This window comes from Carex rostrata, chromosome 14 (assembly GCF_964058835.1).
Source record: "Carex rostrata chromosome 14, lpCarRost1.2, whole genome shotgun sequence".
Lineage (NCBI taxonomy): Eukaryota > Viridiplantae > Streptophyta > Magnoliopsida > Poales > Cyperaceae > Carex > Carex rostrata.
The window spans coordinates 8,726,531-8,752,158 of record NC_135931.1 but is presented as its reverse complement, the minus strand read 5'-3'; the positions used below and the strand labels follow the sequence as shown (position 1 = coordinate 8,752,158).

The following is a 25,628-nucleotide window of genomic DNA, read 5'->3' as shown; positions in this document are numbered from 1 at the left end:
TCTCATCTCTCTTCGGTCATCTCTCATGGTTCATACCAGGAAAGCCGTCTCTGATATATTTTTTCATGAACAATTTTTCAACTTAAAAACACTCATTTCATAGTTCATACCGGTAAAAAGAAGCCATGTGAATTTTGTCCCGCGAGAAAAAATTAATGTATAAACTACCGGTATAACTAAGGATGCTAAAAAATAATTTAGTTCGTGATTCGATTCGGATTCGATTCGAAAAATGTGTAGTTTGCAATTAATTTGATTCGAAATGGGTTCGGTTCGAAACGAATCAAACCAGGTTCGGTTCGAAATGAATCAAACCAGGCTCGGTTCGAAATTAATTCAAACCAAACTCAAATCTAGAATAAGTTCGGTTCGATTCGATTCGTTGCCACCCATATACGGGACGACATGAGTTCGATTATGTATGGACAAAATTAGGATATGATGCACGCACATATATTTATAAAAAAATATATATTATTGACGTGCTCGCCCTGTGATAGATGAGCTGAGCCTAGTACTATATATAACCACAACTTTCTAACTGCATTAGTTGCAGTGATCCAAAAAGAAAAAATTAAAGAGTATCCTCCAGTCTCCAGAAGGGGTGATGCGAGGGGAGGAAAGATATTGAAAGAGACTGACCTGACCATATTTGATTATTTGTTTTAGAATGATAAACTTAAAAGAGAGAAAGAGAGATGGACCTGATTGTTTGACTTTGTACTTAATAAATTCAAAAAAATTAAAATTTTATGTACACACATTACTCATGGAATAGATCGATTTCAATAATTTAGATTTGTCATTTAAAAATTGAAACCAGTTTAATATATTTTGAAGTTATGCTTATTAAATTATTTTGATGAACATAGTGCATGCTAGTTTTACTCCAGTTATGTTTATTATTTTTTTCATTTTTAACTCATTAGTGAATAAAATTGTGTGCAGTGAATAGATTAAATTCAACACTATTGATATCATTACTTTATCTAAAGGCTTGTTCGATACTAAATAATGAATACATTAAAATCGAATGGAACAATGTTTAAAACAGAATCAACTAGAGTTCAATTATGACCTATAAAAAAAGTAAAGTGGAAGGAAAATATTTCAGTCAAATCCTCTTATTTTTGTACTAAGCTTCCTCTCTATTACGTCAGTTAAAATGTATAATGTCGTCGGAAATATGAAATTAGACTATATGATTGAAACTAGATATATTCTATCAACTCTAAATTTAATCCATTTTTACTTTAACCGAAATGATTGAAATAAATGGAACTCGTCCATTTCATAAGTTTTACGAAATTGCTTACATCACTAAAATATTTTTTTCTCTGGAAGTTTATTCTTTGAATAATTATTCTAATACCTGCGCTACAGTACCCGCATAGTACTCACACTACAATAACTGCGCTACATTACCCGCACTTAGAGAAATAATGTATTATGGTCCCCACTAATTATATAGTCTTAGAGAAATAATGTATTATGGTCCCTACTAATTATATAGTCTCAACTAATCATTATTTTAAAATTTCAGTAGCATCATTGCTCTATGGCCCCACTAATTATATAGTTTCCATTTTATAATCCCCGCACTCGTTCTCGCATCAACATTTCTCTAACAAAAATAGTTGACTTCATATGAATAAGTACTTTCAATACTTAGATATTAATACTTTCAGTTTTATATATAAAAAAATACTTAGATATGTATACATTCATAGTTATAAATAATTAGAAGATAAGATATTAACACTTAAAAAAATATTAATACTTTGATGCGTGACTTGTTATGATTATTCTTTTTTGAGTTCTCCAATCATCCCCGCATCAGCCTTCCTCTAACAAAAACAGTTGACCTCATACGTATAAATACTTCAGTGTATAAATATAAAAACTTTCAATACTTAGATATTAATACTTTCAGTGTCATATTAAAAAATACTTGTAAGTATAGGTATAAATACTTGTACGGCGAGATATTTGTGCGACGACGAGTCTGAAAGTACATCATCATGGATCTCATTTGAGAGAAAAAATTGCGTAGTTGTTAATAATATGGAAAAAAAATCAAAATTGTGGAGATTTTACAGTTTCTGCAGGAAATTATCATTATGCATTGAATTTTCGGTGGTCCCCCGCGGGTACTATTATCTTTGTGCTACAGTACCCGCACAATGAATAATTGTTCACCCCATAACTATAAATACTTCTGTACATAGGTATAAATACTTCCATGCATAGATATTAATACTTTAGGAAAAAAATTCGAATTGTGAAATTTTTGCGATCCCCACAAAAAGTTATTTTTCCACATTTAATTTTTGGTGGTCCCCCTGCGGGTACTGTTATCAGCTTCCTTATTCTTTAGGGATTAAAACGTTGATGTGTGTTGTCAGCCATATTGATTGTGTATTAAATACCAAGTCAATTAAAGTTGTAGTAAGGGGCATCTCGAATTTCTTGCTTGAAGATTATTGGAGAGGCCCGTACCAAAAATCCTAGCTGATCTACTCCCACCACCCCCACCTACCGGCCGTCTTTCTTCGCCTCTAGCAAATCGCACTCCGCTTCACATCCTCCTTCTGAGGAGTGGGGTGATTCCGCGAAGAGGAGGAGACCGTTCTTCTCTCTGCCTTCTCCGCCTCCTCGCCACTCACCTCCACCCTGTCTTCTCACCGAGAAATTCTAACAATTAGAAAGTCCTATCCTTTCTCTACCTCTACCTTTGCGCATACCCGCCATCGCCACCGCCACCGCCATTGGAGAAGAAAGAGTTGGTGACAATAATGCTGGTTGTCATCTCTCTCATCTATCGTTACCTTTGCGTCCTCCACTATCACCGTCGAGAGAACTATGAAGAGTTGGCGACAATAGCCCTAGTCGCCGACCATTACGTCTCCTAACGCCCCCACCCCACCTTCCTTCCCTCCTCTCTTTCTCCTGCAACCTGAATCGGAAAAAAAAAATACCACCTTCTCTGTGGTCACTAACCAGCTGATGTTGAAGGTCGTCGGTGTCTAACAAAAAGAGTTGGTTTGTTTATTTTGTTATTTTAGGTGTTTGTGTTGTTAGATGTTAAGTTTTAGATGTAGATGTAGATATTTTTAGATATTGATATAGGTTGATGTGAATGATCTCTTGAATGTGGAATGATGAATGTAATTATACATTTTAATTAATGAAAATTATATTTGAAACCACTGTTAAATTTCAACAAAAAAAAATTAAAAAAGTTAAAATTGCCCTAACAATTTTCACCTAATATCACGAGAGAATAAAAACACACGACCGTTAATAATTATAAATGATTTGAAATATGTTTTCATGTTTAAATTTTCACAGGGGATATTTTGTTTAATTTCAAATTTTTGACCTTTTTTTTTTATAGAAAACATTGTTAATGAAAATTAAAATCCGATTCGGACTCGGTACGGTTTAGTTGCTCTTCAATCTTCTTTTATGAATGGTGTATAAGTTCCAAGAAAGGGTCTCGGGGATGCCACTATTTTATCATTTCATACAATGGTTAATTACATTATTAAGTTATATTGTGTTTTTTTTTTATGAAACTTTTATTATTTTACTGTTTGCTAAGTTTGACTACTTGGATTTTTCCAAGTTTTATTTACAAAGTTGGAGTTTCTAAGACTTAATTTAAAATTTTAAGTTCACTATGTGGTGTTAGTTCCTAAGTTGTCTATTTAGACTATCTAAATGTATTATTATGTAATGTATTGTATTTTAAAAAGATATAGCATGTCATTTTATTCTTTAAGGCTTTGATAGTATATAAAATATTTCTTATATTGTCTCTTGTGTTTTCTCTTTACCTTTCTTCTTTTAAATTGTTTAATATTTCACTTAACTAAACAAGACTTATACACGTGAAGTGAAATTTAAAACGTGCTATCGTCAATTTTTTAGACACTATACTAAATACTAGTTCTCACAGTTGTAAATTATCAAATCACGAGCTACTGGACAAATTAATCTCACCACGTTAACAAATATAAAATATTTAAGAATTAACTTGGCAATCCTGACTAACATAAATAAATATAATTATGAATTTTGATTTTGACGCTTGATGTATATTTGCAATTGTCTTTATTTAGATAATGCTGATAAAGTGTCAAATAGCACTTGAATTGTACTAATTTTGATGATATAGTTCAATTTATAAAATTAACAACAAGCTTATAAAACTCTGTTCTGGTTTAGAAGCTTTTGTCGAAACTTTTACTTAATTTATCATCGATAGAAAAAAAATAAACCTAAAAAATATGTAGTCTTAGAGATATCAAATGTGAACTTGATCCGTAGTGCCAATAATGATACACGGCCCAAATTATTTGTTACAAGTTAACTACAAGTCTACAAGCAATCGAAATAGCCAATAGCTTTGGACAAGGGATTGGATTTTGTCTAAATAGCTTTGAACAATTTCATATATAATAATAATAATCTCCGGTGGCTAATCATCAATGCCTATTTCTCTATGGGTGAGATTTTTGTCCAAATAGCTTTGGACAAGGGATTGAATTTTGTTCCATCTTTATTGTTTTAAAAAAAATGGAATTAGACAAAATCCAATCCCATTTTTTTAATCATTAAAAAAAATCCTTAATTCAGGTTTTATTAGAATTTTTGTATTTATAAGAGGAAGGTTTATCCGAGTCAGGTTCAAATACCTCTATTTTCCGTGCCTTCGTCATAACTTTATTTTTTAAAAAATTAGTAACTCAAAATAAAACCGTTAAATATGATCTACATCATTTAATCTATGTACATATAAAAATTATGACATTTCAACTTTACTTTAGTTGTCATCAAAAATTTGTAAAACTATACTAATGTGAATAATTTCTAGACGTTAATTTTTCAATTTATTGATTCACGTAAAACAAAACTAAAATGTGATATTATTTTTATAAACACATAGAAAAAAATAATAAATATCACATCTAACGATTTTATTTTAATGTTTATGATTTAAATTTTAAATTATTAACATTTTAAAAATTAAGACACAATGGAACACAAGAAAATAGAAACATTTAAACTCTAATATACGGACATGATAAATACAAAGAGTGTGTTTGAATGAGACAAAAAAATAATACTAATCCAAATTACTTTTCTACGTTTAAATATATTTAAATTAGAAAAAAAAACTATTCTTTATTTATAATTTATAAATTAACATATTATTTTCTATTCTGACTGAGCCAAGCCTTTACGCATCCGATAATTCTCGAAAACTGACTAAAGGCCGGTTAAAAAAAAATCGGCTCACACCTACGGCCTACCCACGTAAGCCGTAACCCACAATTCGCAACCTCTGAGATACATTATATTTTGCATGACTTTCTGGAAAATATCAACCGTTAAAATACGTTCCGCACGAATCTCGAAGCTTAATTAATACTGCCCCTGCGCTATTCCCGAATAGCCACCGGACACGTCGGTCACGCAAAATATGAGATATCTCATAGGATATGAACTCCGTAACCCACCGCTTTTCCTTTTTTTTTTTTATCATTATTTCCGAGCTTTCCCGCCATTTTCCTCCGCTGGATCGTCTTCCTTCCAATTACTCCGTTATGTATAGGCGATTCTAGGGTTTTTGCTTTTTTGGTTTTTCGGGCCTCTCTCTAATGGCAACTCGGCATGGTGCCGGGATCATATCAAAAATAAAGGTCGAGAATTTCATGTGCCACAGCAGCTTGCAGATTGAACTCGGCGATTGGGTCAATTTCATTACTGGTCAGAATGGAAGTAAGAGTTCTTTCCTTTTCGTTAAGTCACGTCTCTTTAACCTCTTCTCTGGCTGATTTCATCCCATACTTCATTCAGTTTTTGTGTGGGGTTTAAACCTAGGTTTTTTGTTGTTGATGTATTAGGAGGTTTTTAGTGAAGTCTTCTCTCAGTGGATTGATTTCGAGTGATTGCTCCATTTTTTTCTCTTTTTAAGTTTAACTCCCCTAATTTAACGGTGTTTTTTGTTATATTTTTCCTTATTGCAACTACAATTTAACTTTGTCACACTAATTTCACTAGGACCTTAATGCGTGCTTAGCCAGTGTTTTTTAGAAGGGAGACACGTTTAGTACACCCGATTGTGAATTAGAGTTGTGGAGATATCAAATCAGGAAAAAAGTAAACTACCAGACATTAATTTGATTGAAACTAGCAGATCTTATTCGAACAAAAGAAGAAACAAGAAAGAAGGGAGAAAATAAAAGAGAAAGTTTAAAAAAGGGTTAGGAGTCGGATGCTTTCTAAAATTACTACAAGGACTGAAGTGAAACAATTTTCTGTTCTATCTTCTCATGTTTTCAGCTGTTTTAGAGTTGTTTAATTTAAGAAGCTGTTTAAATGGCAACAGGTGGAAAAAGTGCAATACTAACCGCACTTTGTGTGGCTTTTGGATGCCGAGCTAAAGGAACACAAAGAGCTTCTTCTTTAAAGGATTTCATAAAGACTGGTTGCAGGTGCCATTTATTATCTAAGAAATTTCTGATATAATTTCTTTTGCTTAACCTACTGATAAGGTCCTTCCAATGTAGTATGTAATGCCAACAATTGGTGCTTAAACCGTGTCAATTTAAGTACACTGGACTTGTTTTCTTTTTGTTAGTTCCATCACCTGCACTTTTTGAATCGTCACTTGCAGGGTGAGTATTAATTAATTCTCTGACAATAGATCCAGCCAAATAAGGTACACTTTTGAGTAATACCAAGTTCAGCATCAGTCTGTAGATGGTCTATTCATGAAAATGCTCATGCAAATACTTCAATAACCAGCTCCCTTAAACCTATACATGCCAAAGAAAAAAAATGCAATTTGTGCACTAAGTTAACCTTGTCGAATGTCTCTCTTGTTAAGTTGTGCCTTTTCATCATAGTGAAATTCTGATAACGTCGAACACTTTGTAGTTATGCAGCTGTATTTGTTGAGATTAAAAACCGCGGAGAGGATGCATTCAAGCATGAAGTGTATGGCGATACTATAATCATAGAGCGCAGGATAACAGAATCAACCAGCTCTACTACATTAAAAGACTCTCAAGGTTACTAAATATGTCTAAAGTCAGTCGTTGAAATTATGTACTCACCATGACAAGAGTTTGTCTCTGATAGTCAATCAGGGATCCAATTAGTTAGACAATTTAACTGTCTTATGTTAACTATCTGGGCATATTGTAAGCTTAAAGGCTTTTGCAATAAATTTTATCTAATTTATCAATTGCACAAACAGGGAAAAAGGTATCCCAGCGAAAAGATGAACTTCGTGAGCTTGTTGAACATTTTAATGTGAGTAACGCGTTATCGTATTCTTCTTAAACTTAAGCATGCCCGTGGTTTTATTAAAGCCTATTATACAATACATTTAGAAAATGCTGCCAATTTAATTGTAGTTCCTTTGGATAATTACAGATAGACGTTGAAAATCCCTGTGTAATTATGACCCAAGACAAGAGCCGAGAATTTTTGCATTCTGGAAACGATAAAGATAAATTCAAGGTACTTTTTTTTAGCGTACCTCTGTTACTTAATAGTCATGATCAGCAGTATAAAATTATTGAGCAAAACCCGGCGGCAGTCAACCAAAATTTATTTAGACTTTTATAATTAAGAAAAATGAAGTAATAGGTTGATTTAAGAGCGAGAAAAAAAATGGAACAGAACTCCTTTCTTAGGTTATATATAGAGAGAGACAAGTCTATGGATATATTATATCACCTAATTGACATTTTTAGAATAATTCCTGTTACAAGATACTATGCTTCATTCTTTCATGTGGTATGCCCATGCATGTGGTGTTTTGGGTGCCTGCAGTGGTGCAAGGGGAATGGGGGTGGGGTGGGGGGGGGGGTATAAATTTAGGTTCTCGCGTGTAATGAATTGCAAGTATGTTTATATAATGCCTATTTCCTACACAGTTCTTTTTCAAGGCCACTCTTCTCCAACAAGTAAGCGAACTCCTCGACAGCATCAGGTCACAACTTGTGAGTGCAGATTCCATCGTACAAGAGCTGGAGGCATCCATTAGGCCTATGCTGAGGGAGCTCGATCAATTAAGGGAGAAGATTAAGAACATGGAGCACGTGGAGGAAATTGCTCAGGAGCTCGAGGTCTTGAAGAAAAAACTTGCCTGGTCATGGGTTTATGATGTTGACAGACAAATCACGGAGCAAGCTTTGAAAATCGAGAAGTTAAAGGAGCGTGTTCCTGCATGTCAAGAAAAAATTGACCGGAAATCTGTAAGCTGCTGTTTTATTCAGCACTTTAAGAGAGCGATAATGATTGCAGAAGGGAACTGAAAAATGCCTGAACAATTTAAAAGGGATCATTAAAAAGAAATGTATGGGTAAGTGGGATCAGAAATGTATATACTATCAAAATGTAGTTTAGACCAACGTAAGGCATATCATGTATGGAGAGGAGGTCTTGCAGAGTGGTTTGGCGATGCCACTTTAGCTACAGGATCCTTCTGTTTCTTCTTTTGTAGTTTTCCTTTTTTTAAACTTTGCCGTACAGAGTATGAGGCAGTATAGTTAGTTACCAAAGCAATGCTATAGAAAGTTGCACATTTTCTGTGTGATTTATCCATTTGAGCAAGGAAAACAAATCCTAAAGAGCTAGAAATGTTGAAAAGAATTTAATGAAACTTGTAAATCTAATGGTACAGGCCTTGTTAGAGGAGCTGAAAGCCCGATTGCTTGAACAAAAATCTCAAGTTGCGTCCCTAATTGAGAAGGCTTCTGGACTAAAAGTATCACGGAATGCGCTCCAGCAAAACATTTCATCAGTATGATAACACTAAATTGTTATTTATTTTTTGGAGCAAACACTTCCTTTCTATCTGTTAAGACCATTATTGTAATTCTTTTGGCATTTTCTTTGCTTCCTAATAGTAATAGAAATAGGTAATGCTTACTGCCTTCCAAAAAAGAAAAAGAAAATAAAGAGTCTTTTGTCATTCCTCTGACTACAGATTGATTGACAATTGTATATTTTTGTTGGTTTCTTTAATATATACTTTGTCTATTTCACATTATTGTGTCCAAGTCTGTTATTTTTGTTTTTCTGTTCTTGGTCACCCTTTGAAAATAAAAGCTATTATGTTTAGGCTACAGAAGAGAAACTCGAGCTAGAAGAGGAGTATGCACGTGGAGAAAGCCTGGTTAAAAAGATGTCCAGTCGGTTGAAAACCCTTGAAAGGCAAATTCAGGATGTTCATGAGCAACATGTACAAAACACACAGGTACCATTGTATCTAACAAATTGTACTGCTCATACCTTGACCAGTAGTGATTGGTTTGTGCAATAACATTTAAAGTGCTTTGGCTGAAAAGATATTAAATCTCACAAGCAACCAAAGAGTGGAATGCTATGGAAATGTGCTTCGGCTCCATTTATTCTGAGAACTAAAGAGAAATGTTATGGGGTTTGCCAAGAGGCAAGATCTTTTTCCCCTTTTTGAATAAATAACCCAAATAATCACCAGCTTCTATTCAAGCAAGAAAAAACTTTTCCTGTAAGACTTGAGAAAGCATAATGTCCTATTTAGAAATGATGGTTCGTGAATTCAGCTTTGACCAAGAGGAGACTAGAACCTTCCTTCTGTCCCTTTTACATATTTAACTGCAGGTATTTGTTGTATGTAGTATGTTTAAGTTAAGATAATTCTTGAACTTCCATTTCTTTTCTCTTCTTGTGGAATGTTGCAGGCTGAAGAATCAGCAATAAAAGAAAACATGAAAAAATATCAAGATGAAATTGATGCTGCCCGGTTAAGTGTAGAAAGGTCACTACCCTTTTTCAAAATGTTTTTGTATGGTTTTACAGGATCTCCTTCAAAAAAAAAAAAAAAAAGATAATGCTACAGGTCACATTTCAAGGAATATTGGTTTCTTACCAGTTCATCTAGGTCACATTATGGTCAGGGGTGGAACTAGAATATTTTGCAAGTATATTCAATACATGACGATTGTATAACAGGCACGAAGTGCAATTCCAATAGGGTGTTCAAGTATTCAAATATTCATCAGAAGAACTTAAAATCATATATATGTGGTTTTTTTTTCTTCTAAAATTTGAATAATTCAATTGAATACTTAAGGCTATTACAAGATTGCCTATGAATATGTTGCTGCTTTCTGGTTGACAGTATAGGTTCATACTATTTGATTTTATCTCTTCTCTTAGTATCTGTGTAGCTCCTTGCCTTCTTTATTTCTCAACCAAATACCTAGCTGATGCTAAAGTGAGCATTAAAACACTAAATTATGAGAAAAAGGGTGGAACTATGCAATCTTAGTACGATGCAGTAGCATGTTTAAACTGTGCCAGTTAGGTCTGGACTCTCTATTAAAACCTTGCAACCTTGTATGTTTTTTTCAGAATGAAAGACGAAGAGCATGCATTGTCTGAAAGTCTGAGAAATATTGTGAGTACAATTGATGAAATGTCCAAAGAGGTACAGCTCAATTTGCCCAAGAAAAACTAGTTAGTTTTTTTTCCTTGCCGTCTTGTAAAAGTTGCCAACTTAATCTGAGTTACCTTTTTCAGATAGACCAAAATAAAAGGTTCTACAATGACCTATGCACACAAGCCCGTGAACTTCAACAACGGCAAACAAATAAGGCATGGTTAAGTTCCTGTCAATTCTCATATTTTTCCTTTAAAGATTTTATGCACACCTTTCTATGAAACTTCAAACTATCATGTATGCTTGCAAAACAACGAAACATTATATACTGCAAATTAGAAATTATTGCCCACGCCCCTAATTAAATTCAAAAAGGAAGGATGTTACTCTGGCTCCTCTTTCTGGTACCTTCTACTCTATTTGCGGGATAATTATTTCTTTCACAAGAGGAGAATCATAGGCTTGCCAAATAAGTTTATTTTACTTTTTCAGGTAACAGCTTTTGGAGGAGATAAAGTGCTCCGACTCTTGAGGTCAATAGAAAGCCACCATCTGAAGTTCCAAAGACCTCCAATTGGTCCTATAGGCGTGCACGTGGTAATGAATCTATGAAACATGGAATCTTGCCTTGGTTTATTTTAATTTTTTAATTAGAGAGTCTGCTATATGAAGTTAAAAAAAACAGTACAATCATCACTGCCTGTACTTATGTATTAGCTTGGACTACTGTATTTAGCTTGCCCCCTTAAATTTCTTGTTTTGTATAATCGTTCCTTCTCACCAGATATCTGTAACAGATTAACTGACTTTACTTACCTCGGAGACCAAAGAATGCACAATATCTTTTGTTTTTTTACTTTAGCTTTTGCAATCCAACATCCAATTGAATAAAAGATTATTAAAGAGTGTTTCTTCTTTGTAGAAACTAGTTGGAGATGACTTTTGGGCCCTTGCGGTCGATAATGCTATTGGGAAGATATTAGATGCTTTTATTGTGACAAGTCACAAGGATTCACTTGTTTTGAGGGATTGTGCAAGAGAAGCCAATTATCGCAACCTTCAAATAATTATTTATGACTTCTCTAGACCCAGGTTATATTGCTGGAACTATTAACCCTAGTTTTTTTCCTAGTAGCAAGGATTACCTTATACAATATCCAAGTCTAGAGTTGTATTTTTTATGCTGGACGAAACTAAGAAAATGTTGACATGTTTAAAACCTCATTTTGTAATACTGAATCTTTTCTACAGATTGCACTTAAGACTTACACCTGGCAAAGTCTGATCCAACTGAAATAAGCCACCTAGTAAACCCGATATGTGATCCCTACTTAGTTAAAAATTATATGATCCAAACTTGTCATGACCGAAACCCAAATAAAGCAGAACTCGAATAACATCACAAATGTTAAGTATCTGAGTAATAAATTACTTGAACCCAGATGACATGCAAGTCCGTAACCCCCAAAAGATCCAAAACTGAAGCGATTCAAAACTGTGTGATACTCAAACCTGGATTAACCCAAATCAAGGACTGAAACCTGAAAGTATATATAAATAAAGACAAACTACTATCCAGACAATAATTAACTCTGCGCATGAAATGAGAGTTAATAACACGTGTTTTTTTTTAATAATTACAATTACACCTATATGTTTTGGGCTTTATGTATGATTTCTACAGTTATAACTTATGAGCAAGCTCTTACCTTCTTATTGAATTGACTTTCCACACGGGCTTCACCAACCATCCTTAAAAAAAAAATCCACACTGATTCATGTAGTCACGCACCAAAAATTCAACTTATTTTGACTTTGATTTGGGAGATTGGGGGGGGGGGGGGGGGGGGGGTTGATCGTTATAGTCTGGAGAAAAATGTGGTATCAAGTGAAAATTTAGTCCCATGATTGTTATGAACTTGCATTGATTTCACTCTTGATGTTGTTATGCAGGTTGAATATTCCACTGCACATGCTTCCTGCCACAGATCACCCAACTACACTCAAAGTTATACAGTCTGACAACCCTACAGTGCTTAATGTACTGGTAGACATGGTTAGTAGAGCTTCATGTTCAGCTTTAATTTTTGGTGACTGGCATTTGTATCCTTCATGTGGCAATCAAGTTGTACTGCCTGATGTTTTCATTACCATCCTTGTTCTCATGAAATGTTCTATTGTCATGTACTGCCCTGTAAATGAGAAAATCAGGCACACTTATTCTATTAAATTTTCTCAAGAGTATTTGTGTAGACTATTCCTCGCTCTTATGTTGACATCCTTGTATATTTTGAATTGGCGTGATCTTTAAAGAACAACAGGAGCTACTTGGATACCTTTTGAAGAATCAGAAATTAATATATGTGATATTTTTTGCCGAAACTCAATTTATCTTTATGTTTTCCATTTGTAAGCAAGTGCCACATATAGTTTGCACATTAACCATATTTTTTTTTTGCAATATAGTACTGTATATTTTGTATTTACAGCTCCACATAATACTTGTTACAGGGTGGAGCTGAAAGACAAGTCCTTGTTCCGGACTATGAAGTGGGTAAATCTGTTGCATTTGAACAGAGGGTGAAAAATTTGAAGGAAGTCTATACATCTGATGGATATAAGCTGTAAGAACTCTAATTTTTTTTATTGTAGGAGATTGCTTTTATTTAGTATACTGGAGCTCACAAAGGTTTTGAAGTGGCTGCCAAAATGAACTTCTCCTGTAATTTTGATACCTTTTTATAGGTATGCAGTCAGGTACACAAAGGTATATGCTAAGTCAGTATTGCCTGTTTATGTCAAAAAAGGTATATTATACAAGGATATTGGGCTATAAAGATATATCTGCAGTCAGTATCCAACATGATATATATATATAAATTCCCCTTATTTTTCATATGCCATCGACCTAATTATCCATTTATATAAAACTCCTAGCACAGCATCTTTATCTGCATTGTTTGATTTAGTTAAATTTGGATTTAGAAAAATAAAAGGGGGTCAAATTTGTTAATGTTAGTGTATGCCTTTATGAATGGTCATTGTTTTTTGCAAATAGCTCAGAAATGTTGTCTCATATTGTTACTTCTGGAGTTGATAAATATTGTTGATTTGTATTCGAAAGCACCTTTATACCTGCTCTTTTTCATATCTGTGACTATGATTTTACCTTATTATCAGGCTCTGTAGGGGTTCAGTAGAGACCATTCTAAATCCAGATAAATGGCGTCGTACAGGCCGCTTGTGCAGTTCTCTTGATGATAGAATTAACGATGTTAGTGAAGAAGCCTCTAGGAAGCAGAAATTATTTCAGGAAGTCATAGGCAAGAAGCGAAGAGGTGATGAAGAACGAAGGAAGCTTGAGTCTAGGCTACAAAGTTTGAAGGTACATTTTTTTATTAATGGAGTTATTCATGTATAATAAACTTGAAAATACTGTATATATACTTGCAAAATGCAAATAGATCTGAAATATTGCTTGATCCCCTAAAAAACATACCAATACCTCCTGATCTTCTTCAAAGCACCACCAGAGTCATGATTTTTTCTCTTGTGATTTTAATTTGGCTGGCGATAAACAATATGGAAGTAGGGTTAGCTTGGATATCTTTTAAAAGGGTGGGAGCAGCTAATATTTCGTCATGTTTGGTACAACTGTACAAGTATACGAGGTATCTTTTTGGTTTGTTCAGAGGAAGGTTATACTTGTTTTCACAGCTAAGTAGGTGCATTGGTCCATTTAGTCTATTTGTCTATTGTTACTTATAAAGAAAAAATCAGGCTTTTGGTTTGGTGAAGACAAATAAGTGAGAAACCTGGAGAAACTGTGGCAATTTTGTTAGGAATTATAGCCAAAGTTCCCCTGGGAGCTCTCATCATGCACATGCAAAAAGAAAAAGAAAAAATAGAGGAGAGAGGAGAGAAAGAGACAGACAGAGAGAGAGAGAGATGTATCAATTGGTCAACATAAACCGCACTACTACACAAGCATGCATGTTTTCTTATTGACATGTGTCATTTTTTTAAATCCTCTTAGAAGCGTAGGCTGAATGAGGACCATGAGCTAGCTAGAAAAGAAGATGCATTACGAGATATGGAGAACGATTTTGCAGCAGACACTAAACATGACCCGGTTCCTGATGTTGACGAGATTTATGAAGAAATTGCGGTTCGTTTGAATAAACTTTGTCCTTACAGATACCGTTGGTACGGCTTGTGCCAGAAATGACCCGTACCAATAATTGTAAGGTTTAATTGAGCTTCGATGTGCTTTAATAATGGAACTAAACACCAAACTTTTAATCCATGAGTGATAAAAAACTGAACCAGATATGAACAATATGGTAGGTGCTGCTGGTGTAACTGATATTTAAAATAGTTTGATAGCTTGGTTGGTATCAGGGCAAGATAAAACAAATTACTGCTGAGTCTTATTCTAATTCTATAAAGCCCCCAGAAAGATCAATTACTGTAACTGGCCCTATATCTCTATTTGTACAAGTACTGGACTGAACATGTAATTAGGGATTATGGTCTTGTTCAGCATCTGAACTGTTAAAGGGCTTTATTTTTGTAAATATTTTTTAGCAAGTGCAAGAAGACAAGCACTCAAGGGAATTGTTACTTGAGAAAGTTAAAGTTAGGATAAGCATCACTACCAAGGAACTAAACGACCTCAAGAGCAAATTCAAAGACTTACGTGGTATGATCTATCTCCAGTCTTTCATATATATCTTTCAATAAAGGAGCAATCAATATATCTTTCTGGGTTGTTCGGTGGTGCTTTGCAAGGCATGGTGCATTTGTCACTTTGGGTCCAACTCTCATTTTCCAAGATCATAATGGAGGATTGTAGTCATAACTGTTTTGGTTGTGATCTAAACATCAAATGATCTCTAATCGTGAAGGTTCATTTTCATTGTTTTTTACTACTTGATAGGGACGATATCTATTTTCATAGTTTTCAAAAAACCTCCCCTGATGATATTATATTGTATTGTATGGCTCGGATTTTCCATTTGCATCGTGAAGTAAAAGATTTGACATGAGGACCAAATTATCTATGCTTTACAAAGCACATAGCAAAACTATCATGAATATCCCTGCAAAACAAAAGATATTGGGTAGATCACTATTAACATAAGAATTTACATACTTCACAAAAAAAAAACACAAAAAGAAAATGAAGCACAAGGAATATCACATGTATCTGTAGAAATTACAAGCATATACTTCATGTCCTCCTTACCCATTTAATCTGAGAGATGCCCGAAGTACCCCCCTCTTTTGTTACTTATTATCTCTATCCGAATGAAGAAAAAAGGTAGGGCAATTTTTTTTTTTTTGAAGTAGAAAAGGAGGGTTGTACCTTGATATATTTTCTGGTGTTTTACAGGGCATATGAGATGCTTCTTTTTTTTTGGCAGTATCACAATATTTCTATGTTTTGGACATACGCAAAATTGTTCCTACAATTTTTATCTGGACAGTAGTTCTTGTGTTATGTGTTTTTTTTTTCCTATGATGCAGAGTCTATAGATGGAGTGGTCAAATCTATCGAACTAGCTGAACATGAAATATCCTCTACTGAAGAGAATTTAAGATCGGCAGAGGATGTATGTTTCTATTGATGGTTATTATATTGAAAGTACTATGGATTTTTGTCAAATAAGGAACTATTGTGACTATTTGTTGTCATAACCTGGTATGATTTCATACTGGTATTGGATTCAAGTAGCACGGTAAGAGAAGTTTGAAATTCTTCTGCAACTTTTGGGTTACATATGCTCTACTGTCTGAAGTAACAAGGTTACGAAAAGAGCAAAAAAGAGAGTAACAAAACACAAGGTTAGAAAAGAGCAAAAAAATATATATACTGGAGAAAATGAGATCTCAAACCTGCATGATACTGGAACATAATTTCTTCTTCCTTTATATTTGCTATTTATTATAGTTGTTGATCTGACAGTGATACATAATAAGAAATGTATTTAATATGTTTATTAGATTTTCTGATTATTTTATGTTTTTTTTTATACCAGGAGAAAATCCATTATGAAGGGCTTATGGAGAAGAAAGTACTACCTGATATTAAGTTGGCTGAATCAGAATACGAGGAGCTCAATGGCACTCGTCAGGTTTGCATAAGATTAAATAGAGAACTGAAACTGTCTTCAACCTTCTGTCATAATTTTTTTAATTGTGTATTTGTCTAAACTTTACTTCTATCTTTTATATAACCAATAATGGAATTGGGTGAGGTAACTACCTCTATGAACTCACCCCTTAAATACCCCCCATAAAAATTTCCATGCACCTTAAAATGTGCACTCAACTATTGCGCTCTGTTATTGCAGAACTCACAGTCGGTTATTTGCTAAGGGCATGTTCTATTATTTCGACATAGACCCAGCTTTTAAAAAGCACGATTGTACTTGCAATTAAATGGATTAAACGGTTTATAGATGCCTTTGCGTTAAACAACGGCTCACTGTTAAATGACAATTAAACATATATGGAACAGCATTGGTGTTACAGTAAATGACAAAAGCAGTCGGGGGTATTTGGGAAGTGAGGAACTGGGGGCTAAGTATAATATTCCTACCGGAAAATATTCATAACTTGAGCTTTGGTCGGATTACATTGGAATTGGTTTGTTTGGGAATTTGACTATTCTGTTGGTTTATGGTTTATGGTTTACTTTTCATGTTGTTAGTTTCAATTTTATATGAGCCGCATCAAATTCGTGGTTTTACACATTCACATCATGAACGATCTTACTGAAATGTCCTTATGAGTCGTATTAGTATTATAAATGTGTCTTATATGTCGCCATTTTTAGTTTACTCTGGAAACTTTAATGCTCTTAGGAAAACTACGGAAAGGCCTCTATCATTTGTTCTGAATCAGAAGTGAAAGAGTTAGGAGGTTGTGATGGTTTTAACCCTGAGCAATTAAGTGCGCAGATTAACAGATTGAAACAGAGGCTTCAAAAGGAAACTAGTAGGTATGCTATCCTCTCTCTCTCTCTCTCTCTCTCTCTCTCTCTCTGGAAGTTCTCTATCTCACACACGCACGAGCACACAGACAGACACTGTGATTTTGAATCGTTGAACCTGATTCTGCATGGCAGGTTTACGGAATCTATTGATGATCTTAGAGCAATGCAAATCAGAAAGGAGAATAAGGTTTTGAAAAAGCAACAAATGTATGGAGCTTTCAGAGAAAAGCTAAACGTAAGTTCTTGAATGATGTTACCCTAAGGAGGATTATCAGTTAGGTTACTATGAGTGTATTGAACAACTGCTCAAGAACTAATTTCTGTTGTTCATAAGTACACGGTAGATCCTAAGTACATGGTAGAATCTACAAATCTATATACCTAACACCATACCTGGTCCTGAACATTCTAGTATTGATTATGGTATATTTCCATTTTCTTTTCCTTTGTTGGTCATAAAAAAAATCAGTATGTAATATATTTTATGATCCTTCTTTCCCTACATTGAATTCTTCTAACTGCAAAATGATTGAATTGATATTGATACTGTAGGCATGCCAAAAAGCATTGGATTTGCGCTGGAATAAGTTCCAACGAAATGCCAGTCTTTTGAAGCGACAGTTGACCTGGCAGTATGTTCCTTATTTTTCCTCCCTCCTGAGAATATGGCATGAACTCAAATATCACTCGGTTGACTTTGTTGTTCAGCCCCTTAAACTCCACAGCTCCCTTTTTGGTCCTTAAACATACAGCTTATTCTTCTGCCCAACTACAATCAGTGAAAATTCTGGTTCTCACTATCATGGAATGGGTCATTTTGGTGGATGTCTTTGAATCAAAGAGCTAATGCCACATCAATGCTGAGTGTGCATATCCACTCAGTTTTGACTAAAATATTATGGCAGAGACCAAAATGCAATTATAATGCTTAGGGATGCAAATAAATTTTGAGACTGTTGGGGACTAAAATGGGAAAAAAGTGATGGTGGAGGGATTGCTTTGTGTTTTTTCTTCTATTTTTAAAATATTGTGTTCTTCTTTGTTCTGCTGCTGAATTTCTTCTTTGTTTGTTTTTAACCTTTTCTTTTACATGATATGTAGATTTAATGGGCATCTCAGAAAGAAAGGCATTAGCGGGCATATCAAGGTTGATTATGAAAAGAAGCTTTTGTCAGTAGAGGTGTGTTGCTTCTCACTTTGTGTCAGTTTTGAATATATTCAATATGGTACCTGCCAGTACGTTATTGTAGAAATCGAGAACTCCAAACTGCTAAAACAAAAATGAAGCAGCATGCCATAAAATTTCAGCTTCTATAAATGGGTTGTATACTTACTGGAATGTACCTACATCAACTACCACTGACCAGTACTTGCTGAAATATAGTACTTTATATCTTGCTTCAGTTACTAATAGATACTAAATTACTTAATTTACCTTGATGCTACAGGTAAAAATGCCTCAGGATGCATCTGGCAATACTGTTCGGGACACTAGAGGACTTTCAGGTTATTCCTAAGATTGTTTTAAATTATTTTGAACTGCATGCTCCAATGTAATTTTGTTTCTGCTCAACGATGAGAGAGTTCCTTCTTAATTGTCTAGAATTTAGGTGCCTCAATCTCAGGGAAGATACATATGTATGGTACCAAGCCCAGCATGTTGAGTTTGATGAATTTACAGTTTGTCATCACTTATTTTCGAGTTTCTCAATCATTATTGGTTCCGTCATATTTACTCAGTGGGGATTTAACACTCGAAACTCGAAAGCCTTTTCTAAGCTCCAATCATTCTGATATCAAAGGAAAAAAGGAGAAAAGCATCCAAAGTCATTCTGAAATCCTGCTAAAACATAAATTAATTAAATAAATTAAAAATTACAAAGTAGCAATAAATAAATATGCAATTAACTTGTTGCATTTTTGTTGGTGTTTATGTAGGTGGGGAGAGGTCCTTTTCCACTCTTTGCTTTGCTTTAGCTCTACATGAAATGACTGAAGCACCCTTTAGAGCCATGGATGAGTTCGATGTTTTCATGGTAATATTTATATTTATTTACCTTTATTACTTCTCTCAAATGTATTGAGGATTGTTTGAGGTTATTAGTTATTACTGTCTTTTTGTAGGATGCTGTGAGCAGGAAGATAAGCTTAGATACACTTGTTGATTTTGCACTTGCTCAAGGCTCCCAGTGGATCTTCATTACCCCACATGATATAAGGTAACATAAAGAATTCTCACTAGCTTACCAATACTGGGACATATAGTCATATACCAAAATGTAGCTAAACTATGCACTAAGAATAATTAATGAACCCTAATTATTCCAGAAATGTCAAGATAGCTAAATACAAATAAAGCATCACTGTATGACTTAGGTGGTAGCAAAATAGTGCACAGCTGTACCCATCCTGATTGGTACTCAGTAGTTCTTTTTCTAATCGAGTTGATTTCTGGTTGCACTAATTTCTTACAGCATGGTGAAGCATGGGGAAAGAATTAAAAAGCAACAGATGGCTGCTCCTCGTGGTTGACTCGGATGTATTTATTGCTTTCTAGTGTCAAGCTCACTTTACAACTGTGTATATTGTATAGTATGATTTTAAGTTGGCGCTTCTTTTGTCTAATGTCATTTCTACCTAGTTACCCTTAGTAACTGATCTAACCCTTTCTGGGCTTTAGTGGGAAGCCTGGTTGTTCTCATCACCACTCTCTTTTTATAATGGTGGGCTCCGTCCTGACGTACGTGTATTGGGTGCTTGTTTATTGCTAAAGCTGTCTGAGTACATTTTTAAGGATAAACTTGCAGGATTGCATCATATATTTTGTTGCACCTGTTGCTTAGAATGGCCAGCTCTAGCCAAGGTTGGCCAATCCAGGCCTGAATCGCTAACATGCCCAATCCATAGTGTGCTTGGAACAACACTTGTTTTGAAATACTGAACCCTAGCTGTTGCGAGAAACTAGTTCTTTATCATATTACTGGTCTGTTTATTTCACGAGTGTTGTATTGATGGGTGTTGACACGTCTTGAGTCGTTATTTCATGAAAGTGATATCTTCGGTAGTTACGAGGATGAAGAAATTAAAAACAAATATCAAGTATTAAAAAAAAATTAAAAAATATAGTTATTTTTAAATTTTAAATTTCTATACATGCAATTAACTTTTAATGTTTTTAGCAATCACGTCAGCTGTTATTATTATCAAATTATAAATTATAAATTATAAGTCAGTAGAGACTAGAGACAATTGGAAAGCGAGTTCTCTAAAAGAAATATTTTTAAATTAAAAATTATGTCAGATAAGTTGGAAGCCTGGAATGAATGGGCGAAACGGATGAAATGGGACTAAGTAGCATCTGGGTTTTTTCAAAGGTAGAATAGAAAGTTCGGTGTGTTTTTAGAAATTAGAAAGAAATCTCAATGCAGATATATTAATGCTTATCGAAATTAAGAAGAAATTGTAATGCAGATGTTCTAATGAATTAGGTATAGGGGTGAAAACGGTATGGATAATATCTGATCCGTATTCGATTCATATTTGAAAACTTAGATGTAGATATTCGACATCTGAATATCTATGTGGATAAGAATACTTATATGATTTTACGTTTCAATTATCCGTATCTAAATAGTAAAATCATATATGTTATTCACCATTATAATTAGATAAATACTACGAACTTTATTTTTTTTAATATTATTTAATATTATTTTATTAAATATTTGATTTGATCTGGACCCATATCTGTATTTGTCTGATATCCGCTCTGTATCCGTATTCGAAAAATAAAAAAAAAGATGGATATAGTTTTACCACTATCCGCTTCGTACATGCTCCGTTTTCACCCCAATAAGGTACCATAAGAGGACTTCATATCACCACCGTAAGAGGACTTCATATCACCTGAGTTAACTCAAATTTTGAGTTTAGATCCTGACCATTTGATTAGGGATATCAATGGGTACGATACGGATAGGGTGGAAGCATTTTCATACCCATACTCATTAAGAATGACCTTACCTATATCCTACCATTACCCGTTAAGAATTGACATTACCCATATCCTACCATTACCCGTTAAAATTATCGGGTAACGAAATGGTAGCGGGTAAATAATGAATAATACTAGTATGATAATTAGTTTTAGGGATCCGTATCTAAATAGTAAATATATAACATATATTTTAATATATGTTATTCACCATTATAATTAGATAAATACTACGAACTTTATTTTTTTTAATATTATTTAATATTATTTTATTAAATATTTGATTTGATCTGGACCCATATCTGTATTTGTCTGATATCCGCTCTGTATCCGTATTCGAAAAATAAAAAAAAGATGGATATAGTTTTACCGCTATCCGCTTCGTACATGCTCCGTTTTCACCCCAATAAGGTACCATAAGAGGACTTCATATCACCACCGTAAGTGGACTTCATATCACCTGAGTTAACTCAAATTTTGAGTTTAGATCCGGACCATTTGATTAGGAATATCAATGGGTACGATACGGATAGGGTGGAAGCATTTTCATACCCATACTCATTAAGAATGACCTTACCCATATCATACCATTACTCGTTAAAATTATCGGGTAACGAAATGGTAGCGGGTAAATAATGAATAATACTAGTATGATAATTAATTTTAGGGATCGACTAACAGTACCCCCATTCTGTCCCCTATCTGTCCCCCGCGCTAAATGACAAAAAAAGTACAACCGGGGACCACTAACTAACGCGCACATGTGGTAACTGCCGGCAATGAGCAAGGGCTAACGCGATTTTATTTATTGTCAAAACGTATAATATTCATACCTACGAATTTAAGTACTATTACTTATTATCTATAATATTCGTCAAATATAAACATAAATTGGAGGGGATCATTAATCTTGGGGACCAGTAACAACCAAGGGGACCGCTAAGGACGTCTGACAGCCTGGATTGGGGACCGCAACCGTCTGAAAGTGACATTTGCCAAAATTGGAGACCACTACTAAGATTGAGAATCATTAATTATTAAGTATTCATATCTAAGTAATGAAGTATTCATATCTAACTAATGAAGTATTCACATCTAAGTAATGAAGTATTTATATAATCTTTATTACTGATAACATATGTTGACAACATGAAGTATTCATATCTAACCAATGAAATATTAACGTGTACGAAATAATTTATACAATTCAAAATTAGACACCTCTTCAATTCACTTAAAATGTTTTTTTTTTATAGTAAGTATATTATGTTCATATCTAACTAAAGAATTATTTATAACAAATTATGTAAATATAAAGTATTCATATCTAACAACATGAAGTATGCATATATAACTAATGAAGTATTCATATCTAACTAATGAAGTATTCATATCTAACTAATGAAATATTCATATCTAACTAATGAAGTATTCGTATGTTGCACTCTGACAACCTTCACTGGGCTAACATGGACCCCTCCGACCGTGCACCACGCTCTCCCCGCCAGATCTCATCGGAGACGAGGCAAGATTGTGCCAGAACGCACCGGATCTCCTCGCTGGATCTCGGCGGTGCACCACGCTCTCCTCGCCGGATCTCAACAGTGCACTACACTCTCCTCGCCGGATCTCGACGTTGCACCACACTCTCCTCGTCGGATCTCGACGATGCACCACGTCCTCCTGTGGTCGGCGATGAAGAAACTTTGAGATCGGAGATGAGATAGCAGAGGAGAGTGGTGAGGCATCGACTGTCAGAAGTGATGGGGTGGGAGAGACGTGTTCTTTCTTTTAAGCTACTTATTTTGGATATGGATAAAGTTTGTTAGATAACTGAGTTGGGGTGGGGGGGACTGTTAGGGGACTAAAAGTAGGGGATAATATCTTTACTCTTAGTTTTATTATATTTTACAAATAGAACATCAAAACTCATTTATTTCGCACATATGCAATGACATTAGGGGTGTAAACGGATTCAGATTATCTATTCTGAATCCGCTTCGTATCCAATCCAGATTCGAATTTGAATAAATGAATCAGGATAATTTCTAGATATGAATTCGGGTAATTATCAAATACCCAGAGAAGATCCGGATCCGAATACGGATACAGATGGTAAGTCTTAAACGGAGCGGATATTCGGACCATCTGGAACCCAATGAGTATGGTCGGACCCAAATAAAAGAAGAATTAAATTTGCTCTAGGCAGGATTCAAACCCCTACACTCCTATATTAAGACCTAATAGACTGAGTTTCAAACCACTACACCACAATAACTTTTGTTACCGTTCCTTTATTTGATATGTATATTATATCAATAGATTACCTCCCATCTCTCCATCAACTTATAGTTATCATAAATATTTATATTTAATTTTTTAATTAATATTTGTATCTTAAAAGTTCATATATCTTAATTATCCGACCATTATTTGTTTTATATCCGTATTCGAATTCGTATTTGTGGACTATCTGCTCCGTATTCATATCCGTTTAAGGAGGATTTGGTTTTGAATTTTGATATCCGTTTACTATCTGTATCCGTATTCGTATTCGTATCCGCTCGTTGAAAGACGAACATGGATATGATATCAGCATTATCCGCTCCAAACCTACTCCGTTTACAGCCCTAAATGACATTAATAATAATAAAAAATATGCAATCAATTTCAACTAAATTGTATTTTTTATAAAACAAGAGAATTCAAAAACAATAATATATCTTCCAACAAATTTAATTATGTAATTAAAGAACAAGACATGCAAATAAAAGTAATATGTTTAATATTTTTCTTACAATAAAAATAATACACAAAATAACAAAAGTACTCACTAATTATTGCTTAAACATTATTATATTTTATATAATTACCCTACAGGGTAACATGTACAAAATAACCTTGACCCGTATCCTTATCCGTTTAGCTAACGAAAAGAATCCTTATCTGTACCATACCCAATAAGCTAGTGAAAAAAAAATCTTACCTATACCTATATTATCAAATACGGTATGGGTCGGGTAAATGATTCAAAGGGTATGTTTTAGCATGAATATTAAAGAGGTGTTGTGTGTTTTACTTTGAATTAGATTGATTCGAATTAATTAGAATTCTGGTCGGATTGTCTGGATCTAAACGCAAAATTTGAGCTATTTCATATGATCCAGACTCATAAAATGAACCAATCTAGAAACTCAATTATGCGTTAGCTTGAGATAGAATTCGTAAATATCTTCCATTTCAGCGAGAAAATTTGCATAATTTGAAATCTGAAGGTGAATTGGACAAAAATTTGTACAAAAATCAAGGTATTTAAACTAATGGACACCATACTCTACAGCGTGCAGCGGAAGAAACAAAACTGAGAAGTGAAACACCACACCTTACACCCTTTCCTCAGTCCAAGCTCCCAAGCGCCCCCCTCCCCCCTCCCCCCTCCAAAACTGCCCTTAGTTTATTTGTTTGAAATCCAACATTCGGTTCATACGTGCGTGACGTTGGTGGAAACCTCACCCCTCCTACTCAGGCTACTGCCATCTTCATCGCCCGACTCCTCTCCAGTCGCACTCCATTATCTGCTATGTTCTCCCTGCAATCAACTCTCCTTCCTTCAAGTAATTTTTATTTTTTTTATTTTCAAGCGTTATAGTTTATAGCGTCCTCTCTGGACACTATATAGTATATGAGAAAAGGTAACGTCCTCCGGGCTACAGTCTCCCAAAAATTCCCGCGTATAAAAACCTTTCATTTTTAGCTTAGTTCCGACGCGCTTTCAACCGCTGATAACGGAAGAAGTACTTTTTCGGCCACGCGCTTTCAACTGCCATAACCGACAACGACACGCTTTCAATTGCCATAATTTCAAATACAATATGTATGTTCACAGAATAATATTTGTATATTCACAGAATAATATTTGTATATTCACAGGATAATATGTGTTAGTTTGTAATAATCTAGAAGTCAATAATACAATAATTTTATCATAAAGCTTTGTTCATGAATTGGATGATTAATATCATTTTGTTGCCTTGAGTATTATTGCATTTATGAATCATTTCGAGTTCATGACTGAAATTGTGAAACTTCATAATATAGATGATATATGCTCTAAAAGTTATTGACCGAGGTAATTAGCAGGAACACTAATTACCATGACAAGGTTAGTGTGTGGATTAAATGATGGT

The 25,628-nt window shown here is 34.3% G+C and overlaps 1 protein-coding gene across 2 annotated transcripts; it reads left to right on the top strand.

The window, feature by feature from the left end:
• The first annotated feature begins 5,514 nt into the window (after nt 1–5,514).
• On the top strand, nt 5,515–20,261 carry LOC144565131 (structural maintenance of chromosomes protein 6B-like). 2 transcript variants are annotated; one of them, XR_013514845.1, is made up of 28 exons: nt 5,515–5,787; nt 6,398–6,503; nt 6,949–7,082; nt 7,271–7,326; nt 7,450–7,536; nt 7,956–8,276; nt 8,705–8,824; nt 9,146–9,280; nt 9,747–9,823; nt 10,420–10,495; nt 10,588–10,662; nt 10,940–11,044; nt 11,370–11,539; nt 12,401–12,503; nt 12,959–13,071; nt 13,628–13,832; nt 14,484–14,615; nt 15,035–15,149; nt 15,977–16,062; nt 16,489–16,584; nt 17,317–17,449; nt 17,580–17,682; nt 18,000–18,079; nt 18,549–18,627; nt 18,896–18,953; nt 19,386–19,483; nt 19,572–19,666; nt 19,922–20,261. XR_013514845.1 is itself a non-coding variant. In XM_078314792.1 (28 exons), the coding sequence occupies exons 1-28, from the start codon at nt 5,667–5,669 to the stop codon at nt 19,977–19,979; spliced, it is 3,141 nt and encodes a 1,046-aa protein (XP_078170918.1). In that variant the 5' UTR covers nt 5,515–5,666; the 3' UTR covers nt 19,980–20,261. The 2 variants fall into 2 exon arrangements, 1 of the variants encoding a protein (XP_078170918.1); XM_078314792.1 differs by having other exon boundaries at nt 17,317–17,453.
• Nucleotides 20,262–25,628: the final 5,367 nt, after the last annotated feature.

What these genes read in the sequence shown, in the direction of transcription:
- LOC144565131 (XM_078314792.1), top strand. Translation starts at nt 5,667, where the DNA reads ATGGCAACTCGGCATGGTGCCGGGATCATATCAAAAATAAAGGTCGAG. An exon ending in TACATTAAAAGACTCTCAAG is followed by an intron (nt 7,083 to 7,270) that starts GTTACTAAATAT and finishes TTGCACAAACAG; the next exon opens with GGAAAAAGGTATCCCAGCGA. An exon ending in AGCTCAATGGCACTCGTCAG is followed by an intron (nt 16,585 to 17,316) that starts GTTTGCATAAGA and finishes TAATGCTCTTAG; the next exon opens with GAAAACTACGGAAAGGCCTC.